Source organism: Cavia porcellus, unplaced genomic scaffold (assembly GCF_034190915.1).
Source record: "Cavia porcellus strain 051 isolate PalLab524CR breed Dunkin Hartley unplaced genomic scaffold, mCavPor4.1 scaffold_21, whole genome shotgun sequence".
NCBI classification, from domain to species: Eukaryota; Metazoa; Chordata; class Mammalia; order Rodentia; family Caviidae; genus Cavia; species Cavia porcellus.
Window position 1 is genome coordinate 37929256 of NW_026947504.1, and position 15297 is coordinate 37944552.

Here is a 15297-nt window from a genome sequence, read left to right on the forward strand (position 1 = left end):
TGTAGAATGTTTGTGTTACTACCTTATCTCTCCTCCCTTTCACCTGACAACAAAAATAAAGTACAAATATAGACTGTACCATGGTAATAAACTTCAGGGTCTAGTTATCTTAGGCCATATGTCTTTTTATTTCCTGGTGCAGACAAATAATCAAATAAAATAATACAAGCCATCCAACATGGTATCTATTTTGTGGCCAAGATATATTTTAAAATGATTTTCTAATGGGAGATTCTTACATTTACTGTAAAAAGTCGGTATTACACTTAAATTAAAGGAAGGCATAAAATTATCCCTATTAACTGCTAGATTGAATCTTCCAAGTTTGCTCCTCCCAGTTTCAAAACTAATGTGCTCACTGTTTCTTCCTGTTATTAGGATCTGTATCAGTTCAGTTTTAGATGCAAGCAACAGGAAGAGCTGACCTTGATTAAGGAAGTGTTACTGCTATAATTGGAGGCAGAATCTGGTTGGTTGATAGAAGTGTAGCAGTGTCTTTAAGGACCCAGATTTTCTCTGTTTCTCCTGCCTGTAGTGCATAGCATCAGTTCTAAATCTGGTTCCTTTTGTGGTTTCATTGTCTAATAATGGCTACATGTTTCCTATTTATGTCCAATAACAAAGAATATCTCCCTCCAAGGAAAGTAAGTGCTTATCCTGTGTGGTTGGGCCAATTTAAGGCATTTTACCAACCCTACAGTTGCCAGGGAATTTCAGTGGTTTGATTGGTCCTACCTAATCATGCTGTGACCTTGGAGCCTGTTTAATTGTTGGACTCGGTATTTAATCAAAATCAGAATCTATTTAAAGAAGAGGAATCTGCATTGTACACACAGGAACATTGCTCACCACAGGATGTTGATTCTTTCTGTTTAATTTCTTTGACTTAATATCCACTTCTGAGGCAAGTTAACAACTTGCAGTTATTTAAGTGTAGCCAAGTAACCATGACAAACTGTCCAAGTCACCATGACAAACTGGATAATTAAAACTCATTTCCCAACTTACACTTTCTTAGACTATTTCCCACCTAAAGTCCCATGTGGTCTAGTAGTACCATGTCGGTGCACTGAACACTGTCCACTGCTCAACATTTCCAGCAAGAGACCCACATGATCATCTAACATTCCCTGTTGATCTGTCTGCATTATTTTACAGAAAGCTTGTACCTTTGGAGACACTCTAGTTAATTTCCAACAAGATGATTTCTTTAAATATGTGTAATTACAGAAAACTTACTGTTTTTTTTCATTGTTCTTCTATTAGCAAGCCTTACCTGGTTTTCCTTGGTTAATATCTTGCTCTGTTCATTGATTCCTATGCGGTACTAGAAAAATTAGCTTGGAAGTTTTCCTGTTATTGATTTGAAGAAGCAACTAAATCTTTCATATGTCAGAACTGCGTAGTCAGGGGCAGAGCTTAACAGCTGTAAGAATTAAGAATAACTCAGTGTCAAATGTCATATGTGGAAATTTGTTACCTAAGTAACTGGAATTTCTGGTCTTCATTGGGTTTGGGTATTGTTGGCTACTAAAATGCACATTTGAAAAAATCTTTGGTATATTGCTTGATGCATAGGAAAATGAAAAGTGTTTGCCACAAGTAGGAATTTTCACCTTTTACCTTAGGTGAAAATCAATTTTAGGACCTGACATGGATTTTGTTGTTGTTGATTTTTTTTTAAAGGAAGAAGATGTAAAACAGAATTTCATAAAAAATAATAGAATAATAATAGCTAATACATTTCATATTGTCATCTTCAAAGTACTCAGTACAAGATATGCGTATAAAAAATTCTCCAGTGGTATTAGCACAAAACTTCATGTTCAGTGTACTAAGAGCGACCAACAGTGTATTTTTGCATTTTTCTTCCTTTTCCCTTTCCTCCATCCTAGTTTCTTTTTTCTTTTTATACAATTTCTTCCCATTTCACAATATGTGTTGTATATTTTAGACCTTATTTATTCTTTCAGTTTTTCACAGCAGGGAGACAATATGATGTTTCCACATGTGAGTCTGATTTATTTCACTTATGAGCATGGTCTCAGGTTGCATCTGTTTACCTATAAAAGCTTCATGTTTATCCTTCTTTATGGCCAAATAGTACTCCATTGTATAAAAATCTTTTTTAGCTTTCCTCAGTTGATGGACATTTGGGTTGTGTTCAAGATTCAGCTATTACAAATTGTGTTGCTATAAATATGAGTGTACATAGGTCGCTGTGGTACGAAGATACCCAGAAGGCAATAGCTGGATCAAATGGGACCTCTAATCCTAGTTTTTTGAGGAATCTCCATCTGATGTTCAAGTAGTTGCATCAGTCTGCACTCCCAACAGCGGAGAAGGGTTCCTTTTTCCCCACAATCCCTCCAGCATTTTTTATTGGTTCATTTCTTGGTGATCGCCATTATTTCTGGGGTGAGATGGAATCTCAGGATTGTTTTAATTTGCATCTCTTGAATGACTAATGATGTTGAACATATTTTCATATGTTTATCTGCCATAGTTCAAAGAATCAACAACTAGGATCTCATCTTTTTTTTTTTTTTTTATTGATACCAGGGATCGAACTCATGACTGCCTGCTTGCAAGGCAGGCGCTTATGCCACTGAGCTAAATCCCCAGCCCCCAGATCTCATCTTATTAAAAAGCTTTTGCATATCAGAAGAAATCACCAACAGAGTAAAAAGACAAACCATAGAGTGGCAAAAAATTACAACCAACTGTTCCTTAGACAAAGGTCTTATACCTAGAACCTAAAGAATTAAAAAAAAAAAATCACCTCACCCCCCACCCTACCCCCTGCCAAATTCAAAGACCAATCCAAGACCTGGACATGTTTTCAAGGTTACTGATGTAGGCTTAAAGTTGCACTTGAAGTTAACTTTTCAACAGAACATTTGTGCCTTTGGGGTAACCGCAACTGGATTGTGGTAGATTCTCTGAGCTGCAAGAGACAGCTACTTTAAATTAATCAGTGCAGATATTGGTTGATTCTCCAATTCATTGCTGTCTCAAAGAAATTCTGTAAGTAGTTTTTATTCCCTGCATCTCACCCGAGTTTTTCCTGAAAGAAACATTTTCAAGAACTGAATGAGAAAGAAACTTGAAAAGTTATTTTTTTTTAAAGAGGAGTACATATTTAAGGTAACAAGTCAAAGGTGTTTATTACAAAGGGCTGTGTGAAGCATATCCATCTATAGTGGATATCACATGCCACTTGGATTCTGTTCATCTGTGTGTCCCTTGCCTGTGGCAATAAGCCCAGGAATGATTTTTTTCTATCTGTGGAGTCTGAATGATCTGAATTCTTAGTAGTCTGATCAGATTTTGAAGGCACAAGGCATGAGTCTAAATTCTAGAGCTACCTTGATAAATTTGATTTATGAAAACTGATTTCTACTGAGCAGAATTCAAATTAGATAGGATTCCACTTGCTAGAGCAGATTTTTTTTCTTCCTCATATATATCAGGAGTTCATCTGAGAATGTAGTTTCTCTGAATCTCACCCACTCATTCTGGCAGGTCTGTGGGCACATATTGAACTGGATTGTGACAGACAATACATGGGCCTTCTTTTGTTGCTCCCTGTTGCTAATATATTCCTATGAATTATAAGGTAAATGTATAATAACTAAATATAGTTATAAATTATTATCTGTATCTTCCTCTTTTATCTTTCCTGTAAACAGAAGTGAATTTTTAAAAATTTTAATTGTAGTATAACATTTATGTGATATTGTGTTACATATGTTCAATGTATTGTGATTGTATCAGGTTAGTTTTTCTTCTGGCTATCTTAAATATGCAGTGAATTATTGTTAACTATAGTGACCTTACCATACTATAGAAAAATGGAACTTACCCTTGCTAAGTGTATTTTTATAATACACTTTTAAAAGTGTATTTTTATAATACACTTTTAAAAGTGTATTTTTATAATACACTTTTAGCCAATCTTTCTCTGTCCCTACCTTCTTTATACCCTTCTTTGGTACTCATTATTCTACTATATGAGAAGTGAACCATTAAAGAATTTTTTCATGTCTCAGTCAGACTAAGATATTATAAAAACTCAGGAAAAATGTCTAATCTTATTATGACTCTTTCAGTTAAAATCACTATTTTCTTTGAGTTGAAAACATATAGACAGTGAGTCTGTGCTCTGTACCCCTCCATTTCATTCCGGAGAGCAGGTTGACTGTAAGAATAAGACTGAATGGAACCTCAAGACCCAGGACAACAGCCTGGTGCACAGACACACACAGATGCCAAGATCAAATCCATACCCAACACATCTCTGGGATGCAACACAGATATTAGTACAGAACTGTAAACACCGGAAGAAGAAACTGAACATAGGCACCCCAACAAGCCTGCCACCAGCCATCAGGGACCAGTAGCCAGTTCTAGGGGGGAGAACTAGCCAACCTCATTACCATGCACTTGCAACAACTGGGGAGTCTTGGAGTAGCTGCATGTGTCTGCAGAAGCCAGCTGTACACCTGAACACTGCCCTGGGAACCTAGGATTGTAGAACCATAGGTGCCTGACCCATTCACCTATACTTAGATGGGCAGTCAACACAGGCCAGGGGCCCTACAACCTGTTTGTTTGGAAGAACCTAGGAAAATGTCTAGATGAAGAAGCAACAGGCAAACTCTGGCCTCCGACCCATGCAGAGCACGTCTAAAAGATTTAAATATGGAAGAGATTGGAAGTCGCACACCTGAAGCTTTTGAAGTGATGGCAGTCAAAGAAACAACTTTATGAGGCTATAAAAGAAATTAGGTCAGAAATGGTATCTCAAGTAAAAGAAGAAAACATAATGAAAGAATTGCTGAGCATATCTAAAAAAGACATGGATAAAAAAATAGAGGAGCATAGGAAAATGAGGAAAACTGAATGAACATGCAAGAAAGATACAGAATGCATGAAACAGAGTCAAAGAGATATCCAGAAATTAAAAACTCCATCAAAATCTGGCAAAACTGGCTCAAGCAAGTGGTGAGTACCCCAAGGAGAGAACCAGCCAGTGTCTCCTGAGATCCCACCATGTTGGAACTTAGGGCACCGGGAAAGGAAGCAAGCAGTTCGCCTCCCTGGTAAACAGCTGTGAGCTTCCAGTGTGCAGGCTGAGAATCAAACATCCCATCCCATCCCCCCGCACCGTTAGCAAATGGGAGCCAGAGGTCTGAGCATCTCTTGGGAGGTTGACCATATGCAATATAGCAAATATATGGGGGATTTCCTTCTGCCACCTCTTTGAAGGAAAATATTGTTATCACTGTTTTGTTATGTTCTGATTAATTGTATTGCTCTAGTCAATATTCTGTTTTGTTAAGTTATATAATGTTCTGTATTTGGTTTGATTTTGCTATACCTGATTCAAAGGACAACTATTGTGAAGATAACGAAATATACTGTGGTACCTATTACTGTTATCCCGGTAACCTGCTGTGATGTTCTGTACCAGTTTCACTGCATTGTCTCATTTGGCTTTGCTCTGTCTTTTTTGTTGTATTTTACTACCTTCAAAATAATAAAATTGTTTTAAAAAGCTGGCAAAGCTGCTTGAAAGAAACTGAAGATAAACTTTCAGATCTTGAAGACAGGTTTGCAGCTAGGGACCAGAAAGAGAAAGATCTCTTAAAAGTAATAAGAAACTAGGAAATAACAATTCAGTGGCTGCAAGATGACACAGAGAAAAATAAGTTAAGGGTGATAGAGTGTCAGTAATAGGTGTCAGTGAAAAACAAGGGTCAACACAAATGACTTAAGAAGACTTTACAGAAGTAATAGCTAAAAACTTTCCAAGCATGGGAAAAAAACCAAACCAACTCTACAAGAATACTGAAGGACATTCTAGAGAAAGATAAAAAAGGCCACAGTTCCAGGAACAGCAGCAGAGGGGGATGACTAAACAGGGCAAACAGTTGAATACAGGGGAAAAGTAGGGAGCCAACAGCAGGAAAATAGCAAGGCAGAGATGAGCCCGAGCATGTTGGCCGTAACCATTAATGTCGATGGCCTCAATTCACCAATAAAAAGAAACACAGACATAGTGGATCAGGAGACAGGATCTATCAATAGGTTTTATATAAGAATCACATTTAACTCGAAAGGAAGTTCATAGACTGATCTTCAAAGGAGAGAAAACAATGCTCCATGTGACAGGGAATAAGGAAAAGGCAGGGTAGTTTGCTCATCAGCAGAATGGATAAGAAAGATATGACATGTTTATACAGTGAAAAGCTACCTAGCTATAAAGAAGGATAACCTCAAGGCTCTTATAGGTAAATGGAAGCAACTCCAGACGGTGCTCATGGGTGACATGGTTCAGAGTCACATGGGTGAACACTGTGTTGTCTCCCTAGGACAAGAGACTGAGGGAGTTAGTGGGATCCAAAAGGCACAATGGATATTGTGAAAGTGGAAGGGGGGAGGTGTCTGAAAAGGGAAGGTGGTAGCCATTGTTAATTTCCTATTATCGTGTTTTGTAGCCATGTATTGTTTTCATTGTTCTGTTTTGTTTGGTTTTACTCTGCTTTGGTTTGATTTTATTATATTTGATGGTATGGGCAGCTATTTCAAAGATAACAAAATATATTATGGTAGCCATTGTTGATTTTCTGTTATCTTATTTCCAAGCTCTATACTACTTTCATTGTTTTGTTTTGATTGATTTTATTCTATTTTGATTTGTTTGGATTTTATTATGTCTGATGGTATAGGCAGCTATTTTGAAGATAACAAAAGGCATTAAGGTAGCCATTGTTGGTTTCCTGTTGCCTTGTTTTGAAGTCATGTGTCATGTTCAGGGTTTGGTTTTGTCTTATTCTCTTCAAAATAAATAAAAAAATATGTACTAGGGAATTGGTAATTGAAACTGATAACCCAGTGTTGAGTTCTATAAACAAATACAGACCTGTGGTATTTAAGTGATTTTTTGGTATGTACGTAATTCCGAGGAGTTCTTGTCCAGCTACAATGGGCAGTGCTGTTGATACAAACAGAATCTAAGTACAGGCATATTTTAATGCATGTAATAGGGCTGTGCTTTGTACTTGGGGAACAAAGGAAGGTCTCATTCCAGTGGGCAGGTCTGGAAGAGCTTTCCAGAGAAGGTGCCCTTGCATTTGGTCTTGAGATTTGGGAAGAGTTGCTGAGGAGGGCTGGCTGCAGACACAGTAGGCAGCTGTCCGGTAGGGAGGAGTGTGCTGTGGCAGATGGCGAGGGGAGCTGCACTCTCAAGCCTGTCAGGATTTTTAGGCTTGTTTCTCCTGGAAAGGAACCACGGAGGAATTTTTTTTTAAAGAAAAAAGAAAATCTTGAATAAAAATAACTGTTACTCTTCCCTAAACCCACATGCTTTTTTTTCCCCCTTAAGATACCACAATCTAATAATTCATTAAGATTATTAAAAGTAGCAACATTTGTTTATCTATGGTGGACACTTTTTTTTCTTTTAAACTCTTGTCATTAAATGCAAGGGCAATTATGGCAACAAAATTCATAAGTTTTTTCCCACGGCATTGAACTGGATTGGATTGGATGTTATTGGACAGATGTTAAAATAACAAATGCTGTATCTGCAATTTGCAGCAAGTTTTTTATTTATGCACTGATCAGCAAACCATAGTGTGTTCTTATTCTTTTCCCTCAAGGACATTAAACTCTTACTGTTATCTTAAAATTGATACCAGTATCTATTTTCAAATATTAGACAGTCTCAGGAATATATTGTTCTTGTTTGACATTTTCTCTGGTTAAAAAAAAATCAATTGTCTCTATTTTCTAGGCTCACCAAGAGATTAAAGAGTGAATCCTTGAAATCCGACTTTACAATAGATTTAAAACATGAGGTATGTCATGGCTTGTTTGATTAAAAGTCTTAGTAATGAAGAGTCGATCTTGTTGGGGAGATGTCACTCAGTGATGGAACACATGCACAAGGCCCTGAGTTTAATCCTCAAAAAACTAAAAAAAAATAAATTCATGTTTTTTGATATAAAAGGTGTTTTGTATTCCCTACTACTGCATTTCCCTAATATACACCTGTTTTTTCCCCACTGAGATAATTTCACAGTACTGTGGTGAGTTAGAGCCTTTTCTTTTAAGCCAATTTTAGTTATATAGGTGGAGGAGAAGAAGTGAAAAATATTGAATCTCATGATTCATGATTCTTTCTTTTTAAAGTAGCTAGGTGGGTCCAGAAATAGATTTCAAAAAAACATACAAAAATGTCATTAAAAATATCTCTGCTATTAACTTGTTGCTTTGGCTATACATCTGCCACTGTAGACTGAATGTTTGTGTATATTTCCCCAAATTCCTCTTTAAGCAAAATTCCTAATATGGTGGACTTTGGGAAATTATTAGGTCATGGGGTTGGAGTCCTAATAAAGGGGGTTAGCACCCTGATAAAACAGACCCCAGAGAACTGTTTCCCTCTTTGCACCATGTGAGGACCCAGAAAAGAGATGCCATCCATGGACCACGAAGCAGATGCTCATTGGATATAGATCTGCCGGCACCTTGATCTTGGACTTCCTACCCTCCTGAGCTGTGAGGAATAATTTAATATTCCTTGTAAATCACCTCATGTGTGGTATTTTTCATAGCAGCCTGAGAAGAATAAGATATTTCACTGTTGTGTGCCTGTGCTTGGGGCAGAACTGAGCCAGTCGGTCTCAAGTATGCAGCTGTGGTGTGCAATGCCAGCCCCTGGCATCCATGGTTCCATTGCATTTCTGGGTTATCTGTGACCAGTTATCTTGAACAGGTGACAGATGTCATTGCTATTAATTGCTCCAAATTACTCGTAAGCAGGGATCCTTCCACATTTCATTCGTGGGCATGTCTGAGTATCTGAAACAGCCTGACTTTTCACTCTGCAGGAATCTATCCAAGGACACTGAGATGACTCTTGACCCATTACTCAGTTCACTGGTTGGACAGCCTCTCATGGATGAAAAGCTCATACACAAGACTTTTCACTTTTTGGACGTTTTCAAATGAGGAAACAGATTATCTGAGGACAAATACACTTTAAGAAAGTGTCTTCTCTTCTACAACAAGGAAAAAATGACTTGTTGTAAACCAGACTAGAAATACTTGATGAAGCGTCAATTTTGGAATAGATGCTTAGGCTTGAGATTCTGTGAAATGTTCTAACAAATGTGAAAGATACAAAGATCATTTAAAAGAATGCCTGTGCAGCGTAGTTGGTTTAAGAAAGAAAATATTGCCAATTGCTTTGAAGTTACCTGTGTTTCTTCTCGGTGGAGGTCCCCTTTGATAAGGGATATGGAGAGAGTGTCGTACCCCCAAATTAGAGACTATATACTCTATTCTCCATTTGTAATAATTTAGCATACTGAAGTAGGTAATGTAAATCTAAAAATTTCAATTGATTACTGTATAGACTACAGTAACACTAAGTTGAATATAATAACTAAGACACAGTAATAACATGCCTAAATATATTTGGTCACAAAGAAAAACATATTTTTTAGAAAGTAGGTCATAGTTAAAAAAAAAAAAACCAGAGTAAACATTCTTGAATTCTCTTTTCCCCTTACATTTCTTTATATTTTATGACATATAAATGTATTTCTGAATAAGATGAAGTTTTGCACCTTTTTGAAGTTTATAGAATAGAATTGCACCATGAATTACTCTGATTAGAAATTGATCAGTGTTAGTGCATGCCACTCTACTTAACGTGTTTTCCCTTAATGTGACTCCTCTTCCTGATCTCTTACCATAAGTGGCTGTGCCAAAATTCATTCATTTGATTCTTCTTTTTAATGGGCTTCTGAGTGGCTGCTGTCTTTTTGCTGTTATGATCATGGTTTCTATGGATATTTTGATGCGTGAGATGATAGTCATCTGCAAAGATTTCTCTAATAAGGCAGAGGCTCTTTAACATTTTTATAGTGCTGGACATAATGTTTATATTGCTTCTGTGAAGTTGTAATAGCATTTTTTTGGTGATCCAACAAACTTGTTATTTGATATTGTGGTTTTGTTACTGATTTCTGACTTAGCATTTTTGTAGTCTGCCAGTTATTTGATGTATTTTTAGGCTTATTTTATGGCCTACCTCATGTTCAGTTTTCACACAAAGAAAAGGCTGTATATTCTCCAGTGTGGGGCTGTAGTGCTCTCTCATCTGTCTGATTAAAGAATGTATTAATTATACCGTGCAGATATTTTTTCTTTCTTTTTCCTTTTTTACATTGTTTCATCTTTTTGGGGGGCGGGTGATTTATCATTTACTAAGCGAGCAGAGTAGAAATCTTCCCTGGTAATGGTAGAGTTGAAAGTGACTCCATGTGGAGCTGTCAGCTTGTGCTTTTGTACTCTGAGGCTGTATTAATGCACCACACCCTTAGAATTGTTGCATTTTCTTAGTGGACCTGTCATCTATAGTAATGGTCTGTGTATTTTATTGGCATAAATTTTTGTATATTAGCTTTCTTTGGCTTCACAATCGTCTTTCTTATTTTAAATTTTTTTCACCCTTATTTTTAGATGTGTCTTTTTTTTTTTTTTAAAGGGGACATGCTTTTTTTCCTTCTTGGTTTGATCACCATTATCCTAAAACCAGATAACACATTTATATCTTACATCAGTTGTGATTACTAATGTATTTGAGTTGATTTCTATCACTTTACCCCCTCCTTTTCTATTTTTCTTTTAAAAACTTTTTTGGGTTTTTTCTTGTTAGTTTTAGTCCATATTTTTATTCCTTTACTATTTTGGAAACGGAATCTCTCTGATTATACTTTATTTAAAGTATTTTAACACGCCTTTTTGACCTAACAGTGGCTAGTTAATGCCCCGAATATTGAAGGATTATAGAAAATTTTAACTGGTACCTCCTTCTTAATTCATGGGCTGTTATTATCCAGTAGTTCTGCCCCCTCTCACTAGCTATTTTCAGTACTTTAAGCAGTTAAACTTAGCATTATCTTTACTAGATATTTGTCAGCATCTTTGGTATACTATTCTGTTTTACTTTTTAGATCTTCTCGGGATCATTTCAGTTCTTACTGAAATACCTTTTTAAGAGTCTCAAATTCTCACTTTTTTTCCTCTAAAAATATTCATTTCACAGTTACAGCATGTGTACGGTACTTGGTTGCCAGTCAATGTGATGATACGATTCCAAGGCATTCTGGATTCTGCTGTAACGTTAGGAAATCTGTCTTGAGACTAACGCGGTTCCTTTTAGGTCATCTGTCGTTTTCTGTCTGCTTTTACTATTTGACTTTGATGCTCTACAGTGTTATATGGTATATCTAAATGTCAACTGTTCTGCATTCCTGCTTAGTATTTCTTGGTCCTTTATATAATAGCTTCACTAAGCAAGTTTTTGAAAAGTCCTAGCTATTGTTTTTTGAGCTATTTTATCATCTCTGTTTTCTATCTCCTTAAGGAACTTCATATGTATCCTCGAGGTATGAATTTTTTCTTAGATGTTCCATTTTGATTTCTTATTGTGTTGCCTGTTAGATAGTTTGAGGGACTTTATTTTTCAATTCCCTTCTTTTTTATTGAGCTGTATGTAATACGCTGTTTCTCCTTACCATTATGTTTTCATGTTAATTATTCTTTATTTCAAGGGTTGTATTCACTTACGTTTCAAATTTATTGTCTTGTTTCATATGATCTCTCTAAAGTTTGCTCGTGTTTTGAAGTTTTTTCTTTTATAAAAATGTTAACCATAGTGGTTTTATAGCCTGTGTTTGATCAGCCTTGCACCTGACGTCTGGTGAGTGTAAGTTGTGCCTGCTGGCTCCCGGCCATCATCACTTGCTTCCTACTCTGTGCACACTGTGATTTTTTCATGGCTTCCCGAAACTGTCTTGGCAGTTCTTGGCGGCCTACAATAAGGTTTTCGGTTTCTCACCATAAGATTCGTGTTAGTTTTTGCCTGTTGCTAGCAGATTATACTGTGCTGATTTAGGAATACTTTGCCGCGTTTGACATGTTCTTAAGCCTCACAGACCAGGGAGACCTAACTTTCGGTTACAGAATCTAAGAAGAAATTTAGAGATTGTTTTGCCCGTCACGTGGCTCCAAAGAGCCAGCTTTAATTTGCCTCATCCTCAGACTTCACTGACTCATTTCATTCACTCTCATCAGAAACTGTTTTCGAAGGTCAGCTGATCCCACCAGCAAACCCCCTTTGGTGCCTCCTCCCTCAGGTGTTCATGTTTATAATTTTGTCCTCACAGCTTCCGTACTTTTGGGTTAGTTTAGCAATACATTTAAAACACATTTAAAGACATGGTATCCAACTTTTTTTGTGTTCAGTAAGTCTGCCTTTCAGGGTGGATGACCAATGGACTGCAGGAAACCAGAGCTCTGATATTATTTCCTGACATCTGTCTCCACCTTGTTCTAGAATGTGTTCTTCCCTGAAATTGCTATCATCATTTTGAAAGTTTTTAAAGATCAGAAAATATGATCAATTGTTTATTGCCAATGAAAGATCAGGTTGATTATTTAATATATATGACATTACAATTTTTAAGTTTAAAAATCCAGTTAAATATTAACAAATTGGTTTGAGTTACCTAGCACTCCTGGAAGGTGTTTTGTGCTTTCCCTTGAGATACTTTCTGAGTGTGTGGCCTCCTGGAGTCGGCTGCCCGCCTTCCTCATGCCTTCTCTTGTCTTGCTAGATTGCCCTCTACATCTGGGACAAAGGCGGAGGACCTCCCCTTACTCCCGTGCCTGAGTTCTGTACAGATGTTTTGGACTCCTACTGCGCTACCACATTCCATTCGTTCCTGCCACTTTGTGTAAGTAATCAGAGAAGAAATTCTTCACCTTGAAGGCCAAAGGAAGACTGACACACTACCCATTACATTGTCCCCATACTTTACACACTAAGAACAAATGGACAGACAACCTTTGCGCTCGGCCAGACCAGAACCCCGTATCTTGCGTCTAGTGACAATCAGGCAGGAAATGAGTGCTGACACCCATCTTCCGTAGGAGAGGAGAGGCAAGCCCAGCCTGGCTGCTTGCACTACAAAGCCAGTCCCTGGGAGCAGAATAGTGGTGGGGAGGAAATACATTTATCAAGAGCTGGCATCCTCAGAAGGTGGGGAGCCTTGTCTCAGATTCCCACTCAGGGAACGCAGGGCACAGAAGTCTTTCATATGGAGGGAAAGAGACCAGAGGACAATGGGCGGAAAGCTAAGCACTAAAAAGGATCTTTGTCATCCAGGACATTTGTGCCTTTTTTGTAATGGGCCTTGATCTGGAGTTCATTTTTATGCTTCATTAGATATATTTTTTCTGCAAGTTAAATTTTACAATAATTTGTATGCTTTATGTTAGTTGATGCACAGAATTAAGGAATAAGAAGGTACATTCTGATACCTTAAAATCAACAAGAATTTGGGCTTTTGTGAATCTAAAGAGAATTATTTAGCGGTTACCTCCTTAATAATTTAGGTGCAGCTTTAGAACTGAGAATGCTGAGCAAAAGGAAGAGGAACAAAGAATGACCCTGCCAAAGAACAGCTCCCAGAGCATGGCCATTGTTTTTGTTTGTTTGTTTTTTAAAGTAGAAAGTGGCTGTGTTTATTATTTTTTTATTTTGAAGAGAATAAAACCAAATGAAATAAAAAGAGTAGAGCCAGTGAAAACTAAACAGTGAACGGGGTGCAGGACTTCAAGATAGAAATCAGTAATAGCTACCATAATGCCTCTTGTTATCTTCACAGTAACTGCTCATACCATCAGGCGTAAATAAACAGAGCAGAGTAAAATCAATCAAAACAAAACAATGAAAGCAATACAAGACTTCATAACAAGATAATAGGAATACAACAGTGGCTACCATAATCCCTCCTATTATCTTCAAAGTAAGCTGCCTATACTATCAGACATAATAAATCAAAACAAAATAGAATAAAATCAGTCAAAACAAATCAATGAAAGCCATATAGGGCTTCAAGACAACATAACAAGAAATCAGTAATAGCTACCATAATATATTTTGTTGTCTTTGAAATAGCTGCCCATAGCAGTGGCCATTGTTAAATCAGATGCTTCCTGAAGCATACACAGCCTGGGGAGAAGGGGAGGGCAGAGAAGGTTGTGTCTGGCACTTTCTTAGACCTTTCACAGTGGTGTGCCCACGGTTATTTTTCTTGTTCATGGTACATTATTTGTTGATTAGAATTTTTACTCTGTTTCCTAGAAAGGCAATTGTAGACATTTTCTGGAATACCCAAGTCTTCCCCACAGGTCCAATACTGTTACTATCTCAGCAGGTGACTCTGCTTTTGATTTCTCCTGATACTATCCAGAACTTTCAGAGAGCACTTACTGATTCTGGCTGGTTTATGATCCAGTCCTCAGGAGGAGCCTGAAGACTCAAACTTGCTAGGTTGTTAACCAGCTTTTTCTCATAAGGGGAAAATATATTTTCCAACCTCACACCCTGTGTATTGTTCTCAAGTCAGTCACACAGAAGGCTTGAATCTCACACACACACGCCACAGGATGACAGTGGAAGGACTTGGTACTGTTTGCTCTTTCTGAAGAGGAAACCAGTCTCTCTAAGCATAATGCTTGCCTGCTCTTTAATGCTCTTCCTAGGCCCTTGAGCAGCATGACAGAGCTGGGGTTAGGTGTCACTTTGCATCAGCCCCAAATGATGGCGGAGTCATGGCTGAATGTTTTTCTAGGTCTAAGACAGGTAGTAGAGAGGGCCAAGCAGCCCTCACCCACCAAGAAGCAATTAAAGCCTGAGGGGGCATCATAGACAAATCCCTCTGCTTGCTTCTTTCGTCTGTGTGACCCTTCCACAGGTGTTTGAAGCAATCTTACTTTTGGCAGAGGACAGAACATCCTTGACCTACACTTGGATAACCAAAAAGGGGCCATAAAAATAACTTTCAACATCAAAGTAAAGCTGGGCCTGGAAAGTGAGTCATCACTTATTTTTACACTAAGTCAGTCATCTCCCTACTTCTTTCCCTTTGTCAAAATCTTCAGCCAGGAAAAGAAATAGAAGGGCAACTAATATTTACTGGCCACCTACTGTGTGCTTAATAAATTGTGGTAATCATAGCATCCTTATAGTAGTTACTCTTCCCTTTTTCAGAGAATTCAAGAGATTTGTTACTGTGATTCACCATCTATAATTTGGCACGGTAGGAAGCAGGTCCAGAGATTATGCTGTCAGCCTAATTACAGTTCCTTTTTTCCTATAGAACTTTAACTTATCAACTAAATTTGATATCTGTGACATTGGTTAATTTG

The 15297-nt window shown here is 37.5% G+C and overlaps 1 protein-coding gene across 2 annotated transcripts in view; it reads left to right on the forward strand.

Annotated features, from left to right (window-relative positions):
* B3glct (beta 3-glucosyltransferase) overlaps positions 1-15297 on the forward strand; it is a 124231-nt gene that overhangs the window by 70706 nt on the left and 38228 nt on the right. For both annotated transcript variants that reach the window (XM_063232582.1, XM_063232583.1), the window contains exons 8-9: positions 7802-7865; positions 12699-12818. In XM_063232582.1, coding sequence (XP_063088652.1) covers positions 7802-7865; positions 12699-12818 — 184 coding nt within the window. The remainder of the gene's footprint in view (positions 1-7801; positions 7866-12698; positions 12819-15297) is intronic.